A 24791-nucleotide genomic window follows, 5' to 3' on the forward strand; every position below is an offset into this window, starting at 1 on the left:
GCTAATACCGGAAAATGACATGAATTCAAATGCATTTTTGTGTAATGAGAACGTGTTGTTAAAACAGTCCGAGCTTCTTTTGATAAATCTAAAATGCATCGTAATTATTTTGAGAGCCACGAGCTAACTCAGCGCGAGCTGGAAAACATCTACTCTCGTGACGCGCTGTGACGTCACACTCCGAGAATGATGGCGGCCACAGGAGCTTCAGCCTCAGATATCAGACAGAAAGAGCAACTGTCTAGAGCTCCTTTAGCCCTTTGAACCACTACTGCCAACGTCCCGCAGTACTTTACAAACACACGAGGGGATAATGAGGAACATTCAGGTCTATTGTTTGTAAATGTAACTATATTTACCCTGAAAATGTGTGTCGCGGAGCGGCGAAAACAGACGTTAATCTGAGGGCGCTTTTCAACTCGCGATGATTCACTGGTAATTTTCCAGCAGCGCGACTCTCTCCTCAGACAAAACATCTTGAAATATAAATAAAAATGAAATTTACCGAGCACCTGTCTGCTCACATCACACCGGAGTGGAGGAAGCAATACATTCAATATGAGGTAAGAGTCGAAGAAAACCTAACGTTAAAAATTTACCTCAGTTTCTTTTTATCTGGGTCAACTAGTCGTAAAAATCAACGGTTGTTTTTTATACTCGACTGGGGACATATTTATCTCTGAATTTATCTGATTGAAAACTGTCATGTGTCTGTATGTTTGTCTGTAAATGAAAGCTAACAGCTGGTAGCTTTAATGCTATTCAATGTGAAAATCAGTGATGCAGGTGAATCAGTCCAGATGTCTCGCATTGCTCGTGATCAAATCTGATGTGTTTATTATATAGGTATACTGATCATACTGATGTATAAAGGTTTAACACCTTTATCACTTAAAGGATAACGTTAGTTTACATGCTGATCCACTCATGATCAGCCAGTTGAATCCGATGTTTTGGGTGCACATCTTGATATATGGTTGAATGGAAGCCACTGTAACGTTATGCTTTTATGCAACACTAACTTATATATTTAATCCAATTCTCGTTATTCTTAAACAATTTGGAGTGTAAATTGGTTAATCAAGCTTTGTTATAAAATTAACCAAAATCTATCACTGAGTTGGTTAAATTGTGCTATCATATTTTTGCACAGTTTACTTTGGAGAGGCAGTGAGGTTAACATTACAGTGAGCATGTGTGTTCAGATTGTATTACTTTGACTTGCAAAACCATGTTTTTCTTGTCAGTGATTACCTGTAGGATGTCATTATTCTGCAACAAATATATATTCTCATACCGACATTGGAAAAGCAATGCTTTACAGGTTACAAAATTAAATGATTTCACATGAGTGCACAGGAGGCAGTTTTCTTTGTCTCTTACAGTGGGCCAGGTTTGAGTCGACAGGGCTTTAGTGTTCTGGAGCTCCTTCAGGGTTTAATGGCCTAGACATAATGAGATTATTGCTTCCCCTCAGCCATTTTGCTAATTAATTAGTCATCATTCGTATTTGAGAGTTAAACACAATGTATTTTTGGTTGATGTGGTTGTATATGTGCCCAAATCACATATAAATGGTGTTAAAGATAACATTTGTAAAAGGGTTTTATTTTCTACATCTTTACTGCCAATTTCACTAAAATGTCTGAAATGTCTTCCTGCCATTATTTCAATATTGTGGAGATCTTTTATTCTCTATTTTTTATTACTTAAGACCTATAGTCTTGATTTGTTGTTATATTGTAAGCTTTTGCTGTGACCTTTAATTTGCGTCACACAGTCTCGACAAAGCTGATGTCAGCAAATTTAGAGATATGACCATTTCTGCTGATTTTCTGGTTTTCTGTGTGGGTTATCACATGATTCCTGATGTCCAGAAAGATGAGAAGTGAAATAAATAGTTTTAAACTACACATTATAGTAGCTGTGTTATACAGTGGAGACTACAGAGGCAAGACTGACTGCGAGTTAAACAGCATATCCTTGGTCGTGGGAACGCAGTATAGACTGGCCTGTGTGCAGAGCTGTGCGGGACTGCTGGTAAAACAAGTAAACATCCCTCATCCCACTGCCAGATTTCTCCCTCCTGGGCCATGATCTTGTCAGTTCCCTCTGAGCCAGTGTTTTTTACAGAAGTTTGTTTTGGTAGTAGGTTTTGACCTTCATTCGACAATTGCAAAACATACATTTATTTGGGTTTATGCCTTTATGCTTTTACTCAAAGTGATTTACAGTGCATTTCTGGGATCGAACCCAAGACCTTTTTTAGCTGCTAATGCATTGTTGTACTAGTTGAAAAACAGGAACATTGCTATTGCAAAACTGCTGTTGGTTAGAATTTGCATGCATATAATTATAGTCTAATTATGATTTCATCTAACTGTTGGTTTCTCTCATCAAATTGATTTCAAACTTCAAGCTGTAACTCTAAAATATTAAAATGTTTTGTTGTGACGGCTGTACACTATTTGCATGGTGGCATTACCTGCTGCAGACTGTCTCACAATAGTGGACCTTTGTCAGGGTCATGAGTTCATTTAGTTCAGCTCCCCAGATAAAAATCAACTCTGAATAACATGAGCTGTTAAAAGATGTGATGTCATATGACATACAGTTGTGGACAAAAACATTCTACTCCTGGTAAATATGAGCAAAAAAAGTTGTGAAAATAAAGCTTTAAATAAAAAAGTCACAAAAATACAACGTTACACCAATGTGACTAGAAACATGTTGTTGTCCAGTCATGACTTCCTGTTTCACAGGGGATAAATATAAAGTAACACAAAGCCCAAAACCACTAATTCATTTATCACAATGGGTTAACCCAAAGACTATAGTTTTGATGTTCAGCAAAAGACAAAAATCTATTTTCACAATCAGGGCAATAACGAAGACTGGAGATGTTGCAAATCTGCCTGAAAGAGGACGTTTGTCTATACAGTATTGTATTAATGCTCAGCAAGGAGAATAATTTAAGTGGCCAAAGATTCTCCAAGGATCACAGATGGAGATCTTTAGAAATCAGTTAAATCTTGGGGTCAGAAAGCTTAAAAAGAAAATAGCACGATCATAACCACAAGTTGTTTGGGAAAGAGTTTTAGAAAAAATTCTTTGCTCTCATGCAAAAACAAACTCCAGCATATTCCTTATGCGTACTAAAACTTAAACATGACTGGGTTCTGTGGCCAAATGAAATGAAAAAGAGTTTATTGGCAGCAGGAACACAAGATAGCTTTTGTGCGCACAGGATTAAAATGCACTTCATGTATTTAACCTCTGAATCTTTATTGTTGTGATTCTACTTTTATATGAGAGGTCCTGGACATCTTATTCAGATACATGGCATCATGTATTATATCTAATACCAACAGATAAAATTGGTAAAAACCTGACTTGCTCTGCTAAAAATCTTATAATGGGTTGTGGTTAAATCTTCAATCAAGAAATTGGTTCAAAGCAAACACCAAAATAAATTTAAAAAAAATTGGTCACTAAGCACAAAAATCAAGGTTCTGCCACCTCCATCCCAGTTCCCTAACCTGAACCATACAAAAAATGACTGGAGTGAACTGAAGAGGAGAGAGCATCAACATTTGAAGGGTCTGGAGAAATTCTGAATGGAGGAATAATCTAAGAGATCATGTGTCATGAATTCTTCAACATCATCAGACATTATAGACTCAGAGCTGTTATTCTTGCAAATAGAGGTATTAAGTGAAGGGGGGCCAATAATTGTGGGCCCCCCTTATTTGAGAAGAAGCAGGCAAAAGCACATACATCAATCTTAGTTGGGTGCTTGACAAAAAAAAAGTATAAGAATGCAAAGTCGGCAACACCAAAGCTCCAAAAGTATCAAAGATTTTATTATTTAAAACTATTGCATAGCATGTAGGTAACATTTCGAGGCAAGCTCTTCATCAACGTCTATTTAAGGAAAAACATTTTCCCCCACACTTTCAAATATTTTTTATCAATGAAATATTGGATTTTTGTGAATTGTTTTAATTAATAAGTGAAACATTGTAGATTTATTTTCACAGCTCTCTTTGTTCAGCCTCATATTTACCCAGAATGCCTATTTTGTCCACAACTGTATGTGCAGCATACTGTACTATCCCTTACAATTACATTTTTAGTTCAAGAAAATTTAAATATGGTGTCTAAGGTCTATATTTGTACCACACCATTGCCATGCTATAATTCGTGTCATTTGCTAAGGTTGGGTTGATCTTGTGGTCACATTTTTTTAAGCTGAATGTAGAGGAAACTCTCCAGAATGAATTTGGTTATGTTTATGGTTTTTTACTTTTATTAGTAGTTGAAAACATCATCAGATGAAAAAAGTCTGCCTTTTATTTAAATTTGTATTCAAAACGTTATAATTACATGTAGCAATGTTTTGAATTCACCTGATTATTTGATTCTACTGCAGCCTGAGTTATAATAGGTGAATGCGTATTACAATTAAACATAACTCTTAAGTGCATTTATGTTTCGCCAATCATTATAGCATATTTGGGTTTTTAGCCATAAATGAATGGGTTTTGTTTTGATGGGTTTAGCTTTGCTTTTCCAGTCTTACTACTTGTTATTGGGTCTGTTATATCGGGAAGTCATGTTATTCAGAATAGGCCAGTGCCAGCTGTTGTTATGGTCAGTAGCTGTTGTTTTTTGTCACTTTTTACTGTCAATATACTTTAGTGTAACAGTGATGAGTGATCACTAACAGAGGGCCAGCAAAATATTGATTGTGTTGTTATTGATTTGACTTCCACAGGCAAAATGACTGCCTCTACATGTTCCTCAGTGACAGTATATGATCTTTGACCAACTGTGCTGTTAAAGAAAAATTTAACTTCACAAACTTAGAGAAATAAGTTACTCAAGTACCATGGGCTCAGTCTGTGAGACAATAGGCCTTCATGTGCAAAACAGGCCTACATAATTTCTTCACACAGCTAGATATAAAAACACAATACAACCCAATAACTCATGCTTATTGTAAAGCCTGTAAGGTTCTTCTCCATTGTATCCAATGCATTGTCCTCTTTTTTTGCTGTTTTATGTATTTTTCAAGGACACCTTGCAGTTTCCATAGAGGGTGTATCCAATCCTAGATTCTAGAAATGTAGATCATGGAACAAAGTTAAAAACAGTAATTTCCTCTATCATGTTTTTAGTACTTCCTCTTCTGTTCTCAAAAACTCATTCCTATGCTGTCTCACTCCATCTGTATCCTGGCAGAAGTTCCCTTGTCAGTCAGCATGGGCACTGGTCCAGTCACATGCTGCTGTGTAATATGAAATTTCCAATTGTTTGACCTCTCATAATCTTCTTTTCTTTACAGGCTTTTAAAGATATGTTGTATGCTGCCCAGGATCAAGCCCCATCAGTTGACGGTAAATGATTCTGCACATACACTATTTCTTATGTTGCCCCCATGGATGCATAGAAAATCCACATCAACCCAGAAAACTTACACTTTAACTTTATTTTGGAAACTTTAACTAAATTTAACCCACAAGCATAAATGATTGGTATTTAGAGGAGACAAGTTTTTCACTCCTTTGTCAATGATTCAATCAAAGTAGATTGAATTTGTAAAAGGTGGGTTTGGTCCATTTCTGTGGTTAAATCTTTTAATTTGATTCTCTCCCTCTCTTCAACCCCTGAGTTGTTTTTACATATATTAGCCAACATATATTATTTCCAATTTATTAAACAGTCAAAGTAATCATTATAAGGGGAGGGGCAAAGGTTAGCCTTGGGTGTTGTAAATTCACTCTGTCATAGGGTGTCACACTTTTATCAGATAAGAACAGAGCAGAAAGCCGAGTTAGCATCTCTAATTAGAGCCCATGTTATTTTTCATTTTTCCACGTGTCCATATTTTCATTAAATCGCGTGTAATGGTATATTCTAAAAATGCTTTGCTTGCATGTCACTGGTGTTTGTACAACAACATACAATTGCCAATGGTTTCAAGGCCTCATTCACCTGTATGTTTTCATATATAACGCTTTGTTTTGGGTTCAGTTTGTGCTGTTTCAGCAGCTACAGCATCTCATTTGATGTCATGGTACTTTTCTGTCTTCTTGCTTGCATATCAGTAATTGTAGGCCTAAATGATGGGCTGAAATGACTCTGTAATGATTTTAAATAAAATTTAACCCTTTAAGAATTTTGTGCATTTACAGTGTTTTACATTTAGTGGCCAACAGAATAGCTTCAATACTTGTACTGTAAACATGCTGTATACAAGACAGAACAATCTAATGTTTGATAATAAACAATGTAATACACATTGTGATACACAAGTCATGCATCAGTTGCAACTCATATTTTGTGCTCTGTATAAGAAACACCGGTCTCTGAGTTTGTGCTGATTTAGTTACAGTAACACACTGCAATATTTTAGCTGCTTGTCATTGCGTGATTATGGATTAATAAGCAGGTTTGAAGGATCATTACAACATAATGAGAAAAAGTATTACAATATATGATGGTTCAGCACAGTCCTATATCCACAAAAAGTCCCCAAGGTCAAGCTTACTTGCTGGTGCAAGAGTAGCTCCAAGTCCACATTTCACACCAAGGCTTTACATTCAACTAAGATGTCAATCAACTCCAACGGCATCACACATGACTACAAGCTGACAGTTTTTATGTCTGACAAACCCCCGTATATCAAACAACACAAATTCCTTTGTCTTTGTATGATAGCAGTATCCACCTGAAGATGCCGTACACTGACCTGCAGTCCGTCAGTGTAAAGATACCCAGCTACTAAAGGCATGTGAATCATAGTTATCCCTGGCACCAGCGTGTAATTGAATTGCTTTGTCAGGATATTATCACCTAAACATAAGTGATAAAAAAACCTTTGTCTCAGTTGTAATGTCCTGCTATCTATTAGAGCTCCCGGGACTCAGCCAAAGACCAATAGCTGATGGGAACCTTATACGGCTTGTTCCAGCTCACAGATAAGCAATGATTTAGATCCAAAGGTTACAGCACACACACATTCAGATGCCCATATTTCTTACAATAGTGCTAAAGCGCTCAGAAAGCCATAATAGTGCACACCGAGTGTTTTGCTAAGCTGTGGGATGAAGGTAGTTGTGATTATCTAGAAATAACTGTAATCTTCTGTCAACGTTTGTGGCTTTTCTGGGTGGTGGTAGGGGTAGTTAATGGGATTGTTTAAGTGAAGCTATGATTTCAAAAGGAAAATTACACAAGCAGGGTTTTGGTTAATAAGATGCTGATTTTTCTGATGACGAATGTTAAAAATGCCGGCGTATGAAGTCAGAAACGTGTAATTTGAAGAGTTTTAGCGTGCTGAGTTCTGAATATGACGGTCTTCATTTGTCAGTGCTTTACACTTTTGGGAGTGAGATCATCTCTAGATTTCTTAATGGAAATGACTGGTTTCACCCCATTATGCAGTCAACACCCAAGCTGCATAATAATGTTTTAGCTAGTTTTGTTTGAATTTAACGCAAATGCCAAAAGTTGTGGTTGACCTAACTAAATAAACACCTGTTTACACTGTATTTCAAAAATTTAAGTAGGCCAGGGACGATAGTTAGTCCCTCCAGAAAAACATGATTATGGGATCGCATGATTCAACCACTGATCTATATAAATGACTGGATTGCGCATGACGTCACACTTGTGAAGCCACCGCGCCGCCATGTTGGTATACCCAAACGTTCTATTAAATCAATGGACGTTATCAGATTTTAATGATAAAACATCACTTTACTCGTCTTCGTTTTTATATCTGAAGTTACCCTGTACATTATTACAACACAAACGTCCAAAGCATGTACATAGTTATTTACTGAAAGTTGTACATTTTGCGTTTTAATCAGTTATTATACATTCATCTTTATTACAGTATCAGATCAGCAGACAGACCACAGCATATTTAGTATTAATGACAATAAACGTGCTCATTCTGAAATCTAAATAAATAATCATGCTTTGTACCGTATGTGCATGCAATAATTTGCTAGTTTTGTAATTATGTTATCTAAACTTACAAGTTACCTAAACTTATTTAGAGAAATAATGCTGACCGTCACAGTGTAGCTGAATGTCAAAAAAACTTTATTTATACCCGTGTCATTAACAAATGCAGCAGACACACTCACCTTAACGTTTTTTTATAAATCTATTATCCTGCCCGATTAAAACATAAACATTGCAAATAACACCAGAATTAACAAATAATTAACGTACACATATCCTAAAAATTAACCTTGTGTAACTGATACGCTGTAAAGGGGGTAAATTTTGATCATGATTTTGAATGGAAGTCAATGACGCTCTCTGCTGGTTGGGTATACCAAGATGGCGGCTTGAACGCTGCGCTGGCTTCACGTCACGCAGTTACGTCAAGCGTTCTATGCGCAATCCAGTCATTTATATAGATCAGTGGATTCAACGCATAATCATCCAAAGTCTGCATATTTATGCGGGGGTTACATTTTTTCAAATACGCCGTACTTTCACAGCATAAATTTGCAGATTTCCTTGTGCAAAATATGCGGGGCTTGCATGATTTCATAGTCCCCACATTTCCGTAGCAAAATCACATATATCTTAGCAGAAAGTTGAAAAATTATGCATTTACTTCACACAAGTGCAGCCATGTCCCCTGTTGCCATTGGAACGTTATGAAGTGACGTGATTATGTGACGTGAACATCATTAAAAGCTGCAACAATCACAAATCACAGGTTTTTCTTGAAGGACTGGATAGTGCAATTCTGCTTGCAATGCTTCTCAATGGATTACACTGAAATGCGGCTACATCCAAAACCCAGAGGGCGCTCTCGTGCAGAAACTCAATATGTGCTGCAGAAGTAGTACTATTTAAACCAGGGGGGCAGGGTTTCATATTTTATTAAAGCTTCCCAGGCTCCGCCATTAATTAGTGGACCCCCACCTGCTGTTAGCATTCCATTTTGGCGTCACTTTGACAGTGAATAACTTTACATCTGAGGCATTTAAAGACTCCGTTTGTCCATTAATTATTTCTAAAGAAACACGAAAATGTATAAAATGCTCCATTAACTTGTATCTTACGTTATGGCCCAGTAGAAGCGGTTTTTGTAAAAATAAACTAACGATTGCATCATAACCTGCTACTCTCTGAGGCTGTTTACACTTGGCATTAACATGCGTTTTCGTCGATCGGATCACAAGTGGACGACATTAATGCCAGGTGTAAATGGTGTTCAAAACGTTTTGAACGCGTCCACTTTCGACCACTTTCAACCACATCCAGAGGTAGTCGAAACCACTTTCGATCGGATCGCTTTGGAGTTGCGGTACGAAGATGTGGTTGAATGTGTTCGAACAGCCACACGCGACCGCCTTCGCTCCGCCCATTTTTCTAATCTGAGGTATTAAACACAAGTTTTACGTCTTTTTTGACTTCTGGCGTGAACAGACGGTGAACTGCGCTATTTTTAGCCTTTCATTGATAAAACTACTGCGGGTGTTCTCCGTAGTTTCGTTTTGAAAGCGTGAAAGTTGCGCGATCCTATTTCATCAATTGCGCTGAAAATTCAGAGAAAGCTCCAACATATAAACGTACAAAACACTGTGCAGCATGTATACTTGCTAAACAAGCAGCGGCCTCCGACATAATATTAGTTTGGGTCCATATAAACTCATAATTACTCCCGCTCGCGTTTAAATGACAGCAGAGAGACTCGCCCACCGTCTCACAGACCGTCCCCTCACAGTATTCAGGACAGAAGCGGTCGAAAGTGGACAAAAGAGACGGATTTAAATACCAGGTGTAAACGTAATGTGTCTCTCTCGTCCACTTGTGATCCGATCGATGAAAACACATCTTAATACCAAGTGTAAACAGCCCCTCTGTCGCACAGTAGAGAAATTGCCATATGGACAGGAGGAGAAGCTTGCAGGCAATCTAATAAAATAAAATTTTAAAATAAATAAATCCTATGCAAAATGACAAAATTATTAATCAGAATACTTACCAAAATGTGCTCTTGGCACAGCTATTAGAAGACTTACAATTGTCAGACAGGTTCCTCACGTCACATCTACATCATCAAGCTCAGTTTGAGTCTGCGCAGTACGCTCGACCACCTAGGAAGTGCATGCTTCTAATTGACTTCACTTGTCTCCGTTGAATCCAATGAGGTCGCCGTGTCCATTTTATTTACTGTCTATGATTTAAACACACAGCTCCACGAAATGCCTATAAGCATATTTATATCACTGTTCATCAAACCTTTACAGGTATTTTTTATGATGGCAAAACATTTTTATGATTATGTTTGATGAGAGTTGCTTTGTCATTGTTATAAACGACTTAAACACATTGATTTTTTGATCGATGAGGACTTCCTACTGATCAAAGAGCCATAATACATGAAAGAGCTGTGCATAATATTGACTTTTCGATTCAGAATCAGACAGTATGAATCGAGATTAAGCATCCCAGCCTTAAATTAAAGAAATGTATTATCCATCGTCAATGCTGTTTGTTTTAAACCTGACAGTAATTAACAGAAGTACTTCTGTTAATTGGTCAATAATTCAGTTGATGGCATGAATCTCAAAATTGTATAAAATTGGCCAATTATTTGGCCTGGTCTATAACAAGTACAGAAAGTGCAGTGTTGTGTGTTGGACACTCTTTGAAAAAAGGTGCAAAATACCTTTTAAAAAAGGTCCTTATATCTACTATTTTGGTACAGATATGTACCTTTGAGGTACAAGTATGTACCTTTTAGGTGCAAAAGTGTACTTTTTGAAAAGGTGACAACTTTTGTACCTCCTTCTACCTTTTCTCTGAGAGTGTAGATTTGCAAAGTCTTACTATAATGTTCTCTTATTCACTGGAAAAGTTCCCAAGCTAATTTCCCAAGCGTAAAGACGGTTTATTTTCTCTCCCAGGATCTCCAGCTGAAAGAGAAAGCTGTGTATGTTCATCCCTGCTGAGCAGATATGAAACTGAGCTGTGTGTTTTCATAACAGGCCAGACACAATGACCCAACGAAAGGTCTCACTTGGGAGGGTTACTCAAACCACAACACAGAGAGATTCCCTACTGTAGATCTGGTGCAAACCAGTTTTAACACTGGAACAGTACTCATCACACATTTTGTTTGTTATTAAACCAGTTATTATCTTCTATACTTGGCCTTACAATAAACTTACTAAAGGTACCTCTGTTGTCTTTTAAATACTTAGACACTTTTACATTATTTCAGGCAGATTGGAACAACATGTTTTTTAAAATAGTAAAAACCACTATTTTTTTGTTTGACACAGCTGATGCTGGTAACAGGATCTGGTCAGTCAAACTGACTTGTTTTGAAAGTGTAGGATTATGGGATGTTTTTGTGCTGTTTTAATGGGAAGTTGTTTTACTGTAACTGTACTGTTGCGACAAACACCGCTGAGAGTTTCCTCAGAGGACAGTACTTGCTGTACGAATACACCAGATAGATGTGTGTAGTGATGTATGCAAAGAAAACGTCCTTGTCTATCACTTAGCATACAAGATTTCAGTCTGACCATACGTAAGTGTTACATTCATAGCGCATCTCCCCACTTGACAGTTGTGAAAACCCCAACTCAAATTAGTTGGAAACAATACTTCTAAAAATGTTATTATAAGCAGTGAGTCATTTCCTAAAGTCTGGGAGTGTTTTTGCTCAATGGAGCACTTGTGCTTATTAGCAGTCACGTTGAGTCATGGCCTGTCTGTCTGGACAGTATCAGCCACACTCGATCTGTGTTTTGTTTATCAGAGGAGAAATGTCACACAGTCTCTATAGTGTCACTCTATTTACTGTCAACAGAAACAGAGTCATTTCTTCCACCCTCGAAGCGTAAATGTTTGAAGTTATGACACAAACTGTTATTATTGTTGTGATTTGAAAACGCATTTACTTCATTAGCTTTGACTGGCACTTCTCACCCTGTGGAACTTGAAAACAGATGATATTATCACGGTAACAAGTGTATTTTAATGTACGTTTTTTATTAGCAACAAAGATCCCTCTGCATTAGGATGGAGGGATTTGTTGTTTCTTTGTACTGTTTGTAAGAATGAAACGTTTAATTGGCTGTTGTTGTGATGAAATAAAGACTAAATGCACACAATGACTTGAGCCTCTCCCAGTGCTAGTCATCTCAGAAATTGAGATGTCAACTAAGAATAAGATTTTCTGTGGCTACTTTTTAGCCAGTAATTTTGATCCAGAGGTCATAGTTATGGTGCTTTTCCATTGCATTGTACCCACGGTTTGGTTTGAGTCAGGTCGGGTCAGCTTGGTTAGCTTTTCCATCGAGTTTAGTAACACACACAATTAAAATTGACCACCACAAATAGATGTTTGCACATCGTGTTTATCACTACCTCTGTCTCACATGACAGTTTCTGTAACCTTCATTTAAGTTTAATTTAAGCATATTTGCCGACGTGCGCATCGCGAATGTGCTGCCCCAAACTGTAAGTCTGGAAAAAAACTGTTATGGTGTTCCTGGTTCTCAACCTGTGGATGTTTTTCATTGCTAAAAGGGCCTTTGGGCACATACAGCAAAGCACAGATGACAACCGGTTTACTTGAGACAGTGCAAGCTAGCATGAAGGTAAAGCAAATTTTTTACATTATAGTGATGACGCTGGTCGTGACTTTTCTCTCAGGCCAATCAGTAATCTACAGTGTTTTCACGTCACGTTTTTGTTCGGTTCGCTTGGAACCCAAGCCGAGGTGGTACTAAAAAAAGTATTGGGTACTACGTACTGCACTCAGTGGAAAAGCCCCCAAAAGTAAGCTGACCCGACCCAAACCATGGGGTACGATGCAATAGAAAAGTGCCAGTACACTATCACAGTGAGTCGCATGTATCTAATTTATTGCTGAGGTTCACTGCTTATTTTTCCCATCCATCTATCAAACACACACACACAACATAATAAAAGATGTTTGCTTTCTAGGTTTTCCACAGGTTTCTTCTGTCTGTCTGTTTAGCATCACATGTTGCTAAATAGTTTTGTGTCTTTTTGACTTTTTCACACTTGCTTCTTGCTTTTAGTCACAGATGAAGACACAGTCAAGAGATACTATGCCAAGTTTGAGGAAAAGTTCTTCCAAACATGTGAAAAAGAGCTGGCCAAAATCAACACTTTCTATTCAGGTAACAATGTGTAAACATTGCACTTGTCTCACAGTTTGCATCAGTTCCAAGTTGTTTCCATATTTCATGTCGTTGGTATTTACAGTCACAAATCACCCTTTGCACCAAGATAAAACTTCAGTAACACAGACATTAAAACTTGGCAACACTGTGAGAGACAGAACTTCCATTACCGTATTGTTCATAATATAAGACAACCCTGATTATAAGACGCGCCCTCCCAAATTTTTTCCTTTTGGAAAATGCTTTTTGAAGACCAACTTTCGTCTTTTATAAAGAAAATGCTTTAATTTGAAAATACTAAGTCAAAGGGAACCAGTTTGGTTTTCTACTTTTTTTTATACTTTTCATATGGCATGCAATACATTTTTTTAACCTGCAGTTTATCTAGATTTAAAGCAACACTATGTAGTTTCCATGTAAAAATGACTTACAGCTCCCCCATGTGGTTGAAAAGCGCAACAGTGCCTGGTATCAGACACTCTTCTGCAGGCAGGGGGAGGGGCGGGGCTGTGTTTCCTACCCTCCACCGCCACTTTCAGAGTGTGCTTGTAGCAGCTAGGAGGCTGCTCAGGTTGCAGCAACAGTACAATTTGTCCAGTTAAAAGTTGTTCTATCACTGAAATATTTTTAGAGAGATTATTTAAAGGTAAAAAAAACTACATAGTGTTGCTTTAATAACTATTATACTAGGCTGTCCATCTCATTGTGATAAAACACATAGCCTGTTAAAGGGACACTACACCTTTTTAAAAAAATGTTAATTTTCCAGCTCCAATAGAGTTAAACATTTGATTCTTACCGTCTTGGAATCCATTCGGCCGATCTCAGAGTGTGGTGCTAGCACATGTAGAATATCTTAGCACAATCCATATAATCTGATTAGTCCATTAGCATCGCACCTAAAAAATAACCAAGCAGATATGGCTAGGAACTATACTTTCAGGGTTTCCTGCAGAAAATTTGTCAGTTAAGGTGGTAGGGTTGGGCGGGCAGCTTAGGGCCAAGAGCGTGGCAATTAAAGGGGCGGCGTATGCTTCTTGTTGAAAATTAAAATATTTTAATTAAATAAATAAATAAAATATTTATAAAACACTCAAAACTTAATTTTGAAGAAACTATGACAAAAAATGAACACATACTTGATTATTAATGAATTTAAAAGTTTTAAACAGATACCTCTAATGGGAATAGCTGCGTGATGAAGTGAAACTAAAGGGTTAATAAACACAAACTAAACCAGATGTTGTAGAACGTCTGGCGAATGATGATAGATAGCGTAAAAATGGCAAAACCTGATTATTTTCCAGAATTTCCACTATTAATTACATTATCTTAAAGGAGTGTAACTGTAGCATGTAAATAATGCACATGAATAAAGTGAGCAAGAGCGCTCAACAATTATATCTAATCAACAGGCATGTGAAACCTTAGCAGGTTGTCAAACAACAAATTCACCAGCTAACTTACTTTAAAATTAGAAGAACTATAGACTAATACAATAACAGGCTTGAATAACCCCAAAACATAAGTCCACTTACAGTTCTCACGGACACATGTTTTATCAACTGGCTATCCTCCAGACATGACAGACCACGTCTTATCTCATTTCAGCCGTGTGGTGCGCATGCACGCTCGCGGTGTGAAGCACGTCTGCGCTGTTTTATCAACTGTTTTATCAACATTGTTTTATCAACTGGCTAGTTATCCTCCAGACAGTGATGGTCCAGACCACGTCTTTCTTATTTCGGCCGTGTGGCACGCGTCCCCGCATACGGTGTGATGCGCGTACGCGCTATTCTCCGAGATGCACTTTTTTTTGGACGAGCTAGTTAAGGCGGTAGGGTTTCCAAGCTTAGGCAGGCCGCCTTAACTGAAATATGCTACAGGAAACCCTGCTCTCATTTTAGTGTAGTAATCAAACACTTTGCTGCCATAACATGGCTGCAGAAGGCGCAATAATATTACGCAATGCCCGAAAATAGTCCCCTGCCATTGAAAGTTACTAGGGAGACTATTTTCGGCGGCGTAATATCATTGTGCCTGCTGCGGCCATGTTACGGCAGCAAAGTCCTTGATTATTACACCAGAATGAGAGTCTTTTATGCTGGACAATGCAACAATACATATTCCAAAGTGAAATGGGAAAATGGTTTATGATGGATTTAATTGTGAAAACCGGGCTTTACGTACACTCAGAACAATCGGCATTGATGACATCAGTCAAAAAGCTGTTTTGTTAAATGCGATGCAGAGAAAGTTTACAACAAAAATGTACAAAGACAAACATTTTTATGTAATAATGTGAATAATGTGCATTACAGACTGACTTTTAACAATGTTTTGTCTTTATTTATGAAACAGAAAAGCTTGCAGAAGCCCAGCGACGTTTTGCCACTCTACAGAATGAGCTGCAGTCGTCTCTGGATGCGCAACGGGAAAGCAGCCGAGCTCCGGGCCTACGGCGACGGCGCGCTGTCTTCCACCTCTCGCATCAGGAGCGCAGTAAACATCGCAATATCAAAGACCTGCAGCTGGCCTTCAGCGAGTTTTACCTCAGCCTCATCCTGCTTCAGAACTATCAGGTCTGAAAACACATGACGTTTTGTAACAGAGTAATGAATGTTTTTGTTGGTCCCACAATGCATTACAATAATTTTTCTATCCAGTCTTGTCAGTTAAGCGTTGCTAATTTTTAATTGGCTCTCTGGTTTCTCTGATTCTCTCAGCAGTGGTTTTGTTAGTATTCATGTTAAGTGGATTTTTTATTGGTTTCTTTCTTTCAGAATCTAAACTTCACAGGCTTTCGGAAGATTTTAAAGAAACATGACAAAATCTTTGAGACGGTGCGAGGGGCAGATTGGCGTGTGGCCCACGTTGAAGTGGCTCCTTTTTACACATGCAAGAAGATCACCCAGCTCATCTCTGAAACCGAGGTACTGTACGGCAATCTCCCCACATTAAAAAAAGTCAGACTATGACTGACTATGTAACTAGCAGTGGTTAGTTTTTTTTAATGACATGTTTTTCAAACCTCCAGGCCCTTGTTACCACAGAGCTGGAAGGAGGAGACAGACAGAGAGCCATGAAAAGATTACGGGTGCCTCCACTGGGTGCAGCACAGGTATGACATCCTATAACCTTTACCGTTTAACCTTCACTTTTCTTATTGGATCAGAAAAGGCCTATCATTGACGCTTGTTCTGTCTTTTATGTAGCCCGCACCATCATGGACGACTTTCAGAGTTGGACTGTATTGTGGAGTCTTTGTCGCTTTAATTGTCACAGTCATCATCACAGGTAGACCGTTTTAAACTCTTCCAGCAGATCTTGCCTTAGCCAAGGGTTCTGTTGTTTTACCATGTTTTCATCATGTTTTGCACATGCGCAGGTGTTGTAAAGCTGGTAACAGGAGAAGAGAAGAATGTGTGGCCTCTGGTAAGAATTTATCGAGGAGGTTTCCTGCTCATCGAGTTCCTTTTCTTGTTGGGCATCAACACATATGGCTGGAGGCAGGCTGGTGTGAACCACGTTCTAATATTCGAGCTCAACCCTCGGAACAACCTGTCCCACCAACATCTCTTTGAGGTAACAAGAGATCTCTCTTCTGAGCTCAGTGCAGTAAAGTATATGTTATTTATAGCCTTTTAATGCCATACAAAGGGTTATTTTAAACCACATGGTATGCATGAATGAAGCTATTTTATGAAAGTATGATATAGTGGGGGTGTATGTTATGGCATTTTACAATAGTGTTACAATGACATTGGTTTAATATGCTTAAGCATGGAGTATAGTCTGTATACGTAGATTTGCACGGTCAAATGCAAAACATAGTTTATTTAAATGCAATGCATATCCTGGGATACATACTACATCCTCCTGTACGCACATGTGTGACCTATGTATACAAAGTATGCACAGTTACAAAAATCCGGTGGTGTGCTGTAATGTGCACATACTATTCTGATAACTAAATTTGCGCACTGTAAGCAGACCCTCACATATGCATAAAAGCGGGACTACACTTCTATCTTTGGCATAAAATGATTGTTTATATCTATATCACTCCTAAGTAATCTTCAGATGATAATAATAAGATTTCAATTAAATGCAGTTTCTTTGCAAGTTTTTATTATATTTTTGATTCAGTTAATTAAAGGCGGGGTGCATGATCTCTGAAAGCCAATGTTACCGTCTGAAGTCACCTAAACAAACACACCCCTACCGCAATAGAATCTGGACCTTTTTTCGATAGACCTGCCCCACACAAACGCAACCCAGGCAACGATGTTATTAGTAGACACACCTCTTACTGCTGATTGGCTACAGGTGTGTTTTGGTACTCGACCTGACTCTTTTTCCAAAGTGTTTTTCAAAAATCGTGCACCCCGCCTTCAAACAATTGAAACGAAAATTTACATTTTGAATGAAAGGTTGTTCAAAATCCTGTTGATTCTTTGATTCGTACTCTTAATTTAACTTTATTAAAAAAGTAAACTGTTTTTGTTATTTAAGGATTATTGTGACTGCTAGTTTTTGACTTAAGTAATTAGCAGTGAGGTGCACCAATCACATTTTTTTTATCATGCTGAAAGCTATATTACATTTGAAGAGACAGATTTATGTAACTTTTTGTTTCCATCTAGATTGCTGGTTTTCTCGGTGTTCTTTGGTGTGTCAGTATTTTGTCCTGCCTCTTCGCTAAGGACATAAAAATCCCCATACAAGCAAACCCTCTCGCGCTCTATGGATTCTTCTTTTTATTCCTCATCAACCCTTTCAAAACCTGCTACTACAAATCTCGCTTTTGGCTGCTCAAATTGCTGGTAAGAATCAGGAGGAACCCATGCAGTTTTATTCAATAAAGCGTGTGCTTTTTCATAAACTCAGGAGTATTATTAGCATTCTGTTAGGTTGGATTGAATATGCTTCATTTAATGTTTCTTCTCCCAATTCATTTTCCATCTTTTTTATGTAGTTTCGAGTGGTTACAGCTCCATTCCACAGAGTTGGCTTTGCAGATTTCTGGCTGGCGGACCAGTTGAACTCTCTAGTAGTGGTTTTAATGGACCTAGAGTACATGATGTGCTTCTACGGCATGGAGCTGGACTGGAAGACGACTTATGGACAGATAGAGATTTTAAATGGTGAGTTGTTTGTCACTATCCAGGTGTTGTATCCAGTGTTTCTCAACCAGTTATTTTGAATTGACTGTATTAGTCAGAAAAACACTAATGTCTCAAGGAACTTCCCTTTATATGTCACTGTTCTCTGTGTGTTCCCTCACACGCATCCCCGATTTGTGACAGACATGGGAAAAACCATGTCCGGCCTGTGCATGTCCTCCACTCGCAACATAAAAAATTGCAAATAGCACGATCGGCTTAAGTATTAAAAATGAATATGACGTTGAAGCCATACACATGCCCCACATCAAATATGCTGCTACAGCATGCTCTGAAAGTCCTTGCAAATTGAATTTGTGGGCACTGAAGGCTGGTTTTTGAAAAGCAAGTAATATACTCGATAATATAATTGTGCACATTGTTAAAACAACAACAAAGATATCGCAAAAGTTAAATCTTGCACACCCCTAGACTAGTTATGCCAAGCTGAAGTATATTTTATTTGCTAAAAATTATGAGTGGGGGGCCTTCAAACATTATTGTGGACAATGGGGGGGTGGGAGGGGGTTGAAGGAATACATGTTGAGAACCCCTTATCTAAAGAGTTTAAAACAAAAATATGGAGCTTATTTAGGTCACACCACTTAACTCTTGGTTATTAACTCATTCCCTGCCAGCCATTTTTTGAAAAGTTGCTCACCAGCATTTTTTTTTATTTTCACAAAAGTTTCACAAAATGCCTTCCAGGGAAATGTTCTTCTAAAAATATATAAACATACAAATATCAAATGAAAGAACAGACCCTCTTCTTTAAAAAAAAAACAATAAATAAACAAAACGGGGGGGGGGGGAAATGTGTCATTATACCTATATATGTTTTTCTCTGCTTATAAACTCTTAAATATGTGTATTTTTCTTTAAAAAAATTTTTTTTTTTGCAAAAAGCTAAAATTATTGCATTTTTGTGAAGGAATTTTGTTATAGATCAGATTCAGAACGATTATCAAAACATACACACAGTTTAAAATTAGTAAATAACGTTTTGGCTTCAGTTTTTTTCATAAATTGGGTAAGTGCATCAACAATAACTCGTCAATGGCGGGGAAAGAGTTAGGGGCTGGACACACCAAAACTTTTAAACGCGGCTGAAAACGCCTTGAGGGCGCCAAATGCCAGCTGTTTTTCAGCTGAGTGCCAGCTTTTTTCAGCTGAGCACTTTGGTATCTGTGATACTTCAGCTGCGAGCCGGTTGGTTGCTGTGGTAATGTCCCGCCCCTCCTCCACTGTGATTGGGCGGCCGTGTGAGAACTGACATTGACGAGCGGAGCTTTTCTCCCAAAGTTGAATCTCTTTCAACTCTCGACGCTCAGGGCCGAGCGGCAGTTTTCAGCGCGGAAAAAACCCGCTAGCTGCTGGCTTATTTGAAAAACGCCGAGCTTCCATTGGAAACAATTGAAAACATGCGCCGGCCGCGGGCGTAAAAGTTTTGGTGTACACAACCCTTAATGATGGAATTACTGTAGACCAGTGGTCTCCAACATGTTGTCTGTTAGTTGCCCATCAAAGCACATTCTGTTAATTCTACTAATATTTATTTATTACATATTTTTTGTATTAGCTTGGCTTTTTTATGAATGTTAAAAGTTTAAACAATGATAAAACATATAAACAAGTAAAATAAAATGTGTAATACAAAAAAGGTTTGAGTAGACTTTATCAAAAAGAAGCCCTCCAGATTGCTTCATTCATTGTGGAAGCCCTTGCTTACAAAAAGGTTGGAGATTTCTGCTGTTGACAATGTGTGATCACCTTGTACACAGTGTATAATCACCTTACTGTGTCTAAAGCTAGGTACACTCCAAGCCAATGGTTGAGCAGGTTTTGAGCATCATCTGATACATTTTTTTGGGGTTTTCATGTCCGCTAAAGTCAGTCATCCTCTGGTTTTATTGGGGTGGTTTACAATCGGGAGTCGGATTTTGGCATAGCCAACCAGTGCAAAAGATGATGAACGTAAGTGACGTTGCAAGCAAATGAAAAAAACGCTCATTTAATTTTTTTTGCATCTCTTACTCCAATATGTGATACGGCTCATTAGACATTACAGATATATTACGAATCCTCTGTGGTGAGCAAGATTTTTGTGAAACTGGTAAGCAAGCACTTGCTTTGTTTGTTGTGTATCACTGCAGCCATTAGATCGTCCGGTTTTCCATTTTGAGTAATGGGTGCTAATGGCACCTGCTGGTCCAAAAAGCAGGACGGACATGCTACTTGGCCACCATCCGTTTGATGTATCTGGGCAACTTTGGACCCAGACACAGCCAGAACACAGGCAATGTGAGTCGCCCTCACAGTCTGCGCTACTTTGTTGCCATTGGTTTGGTGGTCCCTACGCTAAAATGTGCCGAACCCAAAACGTTCCTTTAAGGTTCATCAGGCTGATGTGCTTTTGTCTTCCAATTAGATGGACGGATTTGTCACTCGTATTCATACGGAGTACGAGCTGTAATCCAGTGTTTGCCTGCCTGGTTCCGGTTTGTGCAGTGCCTGAGGCGTTATCGGGACTCAAAGCGTGCCTTTCCTCACCTGGTCAACGCAGGCAAATACTCCACTACTTTCTTCGTGGTCATCTTTTCTGCTCTTTATAAAACACACGAAAGTAAGTAACATTCTTTACCTGGTTGTTTGGGTTATTGTTTATTTACCCAACATAATGTTTCCTGTCCCCCCTGTCTGATTTATAGCTTCTTTTTTTCTATCTGTTCTCTTTAGGAACAGATGAAGGTCAAGTTTTCTTTTACATCCTGATTGCCTGCAAGATAATAAACTCCTGCTACACCTTATTGTGGGACCTGAAGATGGACTGGGGTCTGTTTGACCGTAATGCAGGGGAGAACACACTCCTCAGAGAGGAGATCGTATATCCACAGAAGGTAAGAATGGTTACTAAACTCAAGGATTTCAAAATATTTATGTAGAAAACGGCATTCTCACTGAAATATTGATATTTTCTCGTGTTCTCTGAACAGGCTTACTACTACTGTGCCATAATAGAAGATGTAATATTGCGCTTTGCATGGACCATTCCTCTTACTCTTGGGGTTTTTACTTCATACCCGAATACTTCAGATATTGTGGGCACTGTCCTTGCACCATTGGAGGTCTTCAGGTGAGTGTGATATTATATACATGCACGCTCATTCACCTGACTTATCAACTTACCCCATTACAAAATTTATAAATGATCTATTTAATAAAAAAAAAAAATGCTATTTAAATAAAATGACTGTACAGTATAAATATATTCATGGCAAAAGGCATTGCTAGTCATAACGTGAAGTCAAGTTTTTGTGAAATGAAATGTCCCATTCAAGTTTTTTCAATCGACATTTTTAATGACCTACCCTCATTGTATCAGGCGCTTCGTTTGGAACTTCTTCCGTCTGGAGAACGAACATCTTAATAATTGTGGTGAGTTCAGAGCGGTGCGGGACATTTCAGTAGCACCTCTAAACGCAGATGACCAAACGCTGCTGGAGCAGATGATGGACCAAGAGGATGGTGTAAGGAACAGATTTGGAAAGAAGAACTGGAAGAGGAGCTACAGCATGTCCTTGAGAAGACCACGTCTCTCCTCACAGTACGTTCAACATCATTGCCTCTAATAGGGTTCCCACGGGTCCTTGAAAGTTTGTGAATCTGGAGGAAAGATTCAAATCAAGGCCCTGGAAAGTTTTTGGAAATATACATACATAGATACAGGTCGTTTTGCTTGAAGTTTTCTGGAAAAAAATCCATATTATTCTCTGTGTAGTGTAGGAAAATATCATAAAAATTCTAGACTTTAAGCACACGTGCTAAACTGTTAACTTTAAATGCTTATATGTTCTGTATGCGAATGTTGATTCATACCAAAATTGTAGTTGTGTTTGACACATGAAAAGTCTCGGGCTACGTATATAACTGTTGTTCCCTGAGAAGGGACGAGACGCTGCGTCTCCCTTGCCATACTTCCTGCGTCCCTGTTACGTCGTCTTTGGCGATATTTCAGATAGCGGTTACTTCATGGCTCCCACGTCACCCTGTCTTTGTCGTTAAGCCTCACCATTGGTTGAATTGGTTGCACATACCCCTGGAGGCGTCCCCAAAGGTCACGCAGTGACGCAGCGCAAGTTCCCTCAAAAGGAACTGTAAAAACGTATCTTAAAAGGTAACACGATGTAACCTTGCTCTCACTTAAAATGTGTCCTCGCATTTAGTCCTTGAATTTGAGGGTATTGGACCTGGAAAGTCCTTGAAAGGTCCTTGAATTTTAAGTTGACTAAGGTTTGGGAACCCTGCTCTAATGACACATACACAATAGAAACCAACTTTTAATAATGAATTTAAATCAGTTTCTGTATACATTTTATATAAATACGGGTTTCTCTTTTGTATCTACGCAAAAAATATCTAGTTGTAAATTAACGGCACTTAGTGTACAGTATTAAAGGGATAGTTGACCCAAAAATACAAATTCTGTCATGTTGTTCTAAACCTATAGATGGTTTCAGCAGTAACAACATAAACAAGCAGCTTTCGTGGTCAACACGTAACTTCCGTAAACTCCGCTAAGAATAAATAACAACAAAGTCCTATTTTGGGTGAACTATCCCTTTAATACCCATGAGTTTAAAGGCGGCCCTTTAAGACCCCTGCTCTGCATTATCATACAAATCATTTCACAGTGATACATTTCTTGGATTACTACTCCACGTTCTCTGCTCTCTTCTCAGGTCGAAGGTCAGAGACACCAAGGTCCTTATAGATGACACAGATGATGACACCTGACCCCTGCGTCCTCAGTGGCTTGAGAAAGTCTTTTATAAAGGACCATAGAACTCCGTGAGCCTCAACTCTTTAAAAGCTACCAGTCAATCCATCACAAAGCTGCCTGACTACACCGACACATTTCACACCGAGACTTTACTGACTCGCACACGCATACAAGCTCACGACAGGAGCGTTTGCCACTTAGTTACTGTAATAGTTTTGATTACTGCCTTGATCACTTTTTGGAGGTCCAATGTGTGGAAGAAACCAAAAGGATTTAAAGGACAGCGCATTATATGTATGTCAGTTCATAAACCACTTGAACTTCAATCATTGAAACCATACTGGCTGTGGATACGAACACTTTATTACCACACTCATGCTCAAACAGTCAGTTTGAACACGTTGTCTCCAAAGACTTTAAGGATGGGGGAATAAAGACATTCATGTAGCAGACACTTGTCTGGTTAGCAGACACGGACTGGCTAACCCTCATTCAAGAAAAAGCAATTACTCCTTTTTTCCTTCTTTTTCTTTTTTGAATGTGTATTTCATTGTTATTTATGTTAAGGTCAAATGCCTTGAAAGTTGCTTAAAATAAGGAGATTTAACTGACTCTAGATGTCTTCAGCTAGGATGCTTTTGAACAACCCTCAGGTGGCTCTGAATGAACAATACAGGCTTTTTAAAAGTGATTTAATACACCAGGGTCGCTACCTGGTTTTAAATGCCAAATGTACCCTATCTATATACCCTGTTTTTGTTTGAAGACATTCTCTGGATGTGTGTTTTGAAGCATCAATTCAATGCAATTTGAAAAACTGGTGCTAGGTGAGAAAAACATATTTTAGCCAAATATCTTAAACATTCCCTAAGAAAAGTGGTTTATGTTCTTTTTTCATTATCTCACAAAACACCTGCTCTTATGTATTGTTTTATTGATGCATAGTGATGTGCACACTGTCCCTTATTATTCCATTTTCACATTCCACCTAAGTAGCATTCCATGTCTGTGATCTTATTTTTGCCTAACCTGTGTCTCAAAAGCCACCTGAGGGTTTCTATTGAAGTGTCTTTGCACCTCATTCATAAAACAAGCATAAGGACAATTATTCATAAAACCTCTCTTAGGTAATTGTTGCACGCGAGTTGATGTGATAATTAAGGTAAGAGTGGTTTTAAGAATAGTTGTGCCTTTTGAGAATCGAGGTAGTTCTCATATTTATAAACGTGTACTTGTACCTCTGAAAGCCTAGACCATCTGTGAACAATACGACTTGTGTACAACAGGTACACAGATTACGGCTGAGAGTTGTTACATTCTTTATATAATCACACATAGATGATCCAGGTAAACGTGGAGGCAGTGGATTTACGTGTTAAATCGGTCTGGGTGGTTAACAGAAGCTTTGCTTCATGGGAATATTCATGGGATCAACTAAGCTGCAATACTCAACACTCGCCAGCTCATGTACCATGTCATGTACTACTGTCCCAAGTAAACAGTTGGACCAAAAATAAAGGGTTTCTCTGTGGATGGTCGCTCATCTATTTTCTTATCTATCTATCTGTTGGATTTGCTTCGTTCCATTTAGCGATTGGAGAAATCCACTGTATCTGGCTCCAGCTTTATCTTTTCCTGCTCGGA

General features: G+C 38.4%; 1 protein-coding gene across 1 annotated transcript; it reads left to right on the forward strand.

The window, feature by feature from the left end:
- The first annotated feature begins 150 nt into the window (after positions 1-150).
- Positions 151-24678, forward strand: xpr1b (xenotropic and polytropic retrovirus receptor 1b). Its single transcript, XM_065269120.2, has 15 exons — positions 151-563; positions 5348-5399; positions 13098-13199; positions 15564-15784; positions 15986-16135; positions 16240-16323; positions 16418-16499; positions 16591-16787; positions 17849-18028; positions 18181-18349; positions 20796-20990; positions 21104-21264; positions 21361-21500; positions 21750-21971; positions 23107-24678. The coding sequence occupies exons 1-15, from the start codon at positions 495-497 to the stop codon at positions 23159-23161; spliced, it is 2079 nt and encodes a 692-aa protein (XP_065125192.1). The 5' UTR covers positions 151-494; the 3' UTR covers positions 23162-24678.
- The last annotated feature ends 113 nt before the right edge of the window (positions 24679-24791 follow it).

This window comes from Paramisgurnus dabryanus, chromosome 6 (genome assembly GCF_030506205.2).
Source record: "Paramisgurnus dabryanus chromosome 6, PD_genome_1.1, whole genome shotgun sequence".
NCBI lineage: Eukaryota > Metazoa > Chordata > Actinopteri > Cypriniformes > Cobitidae > Paramisgurnus > Paramisgurnus dabryanus.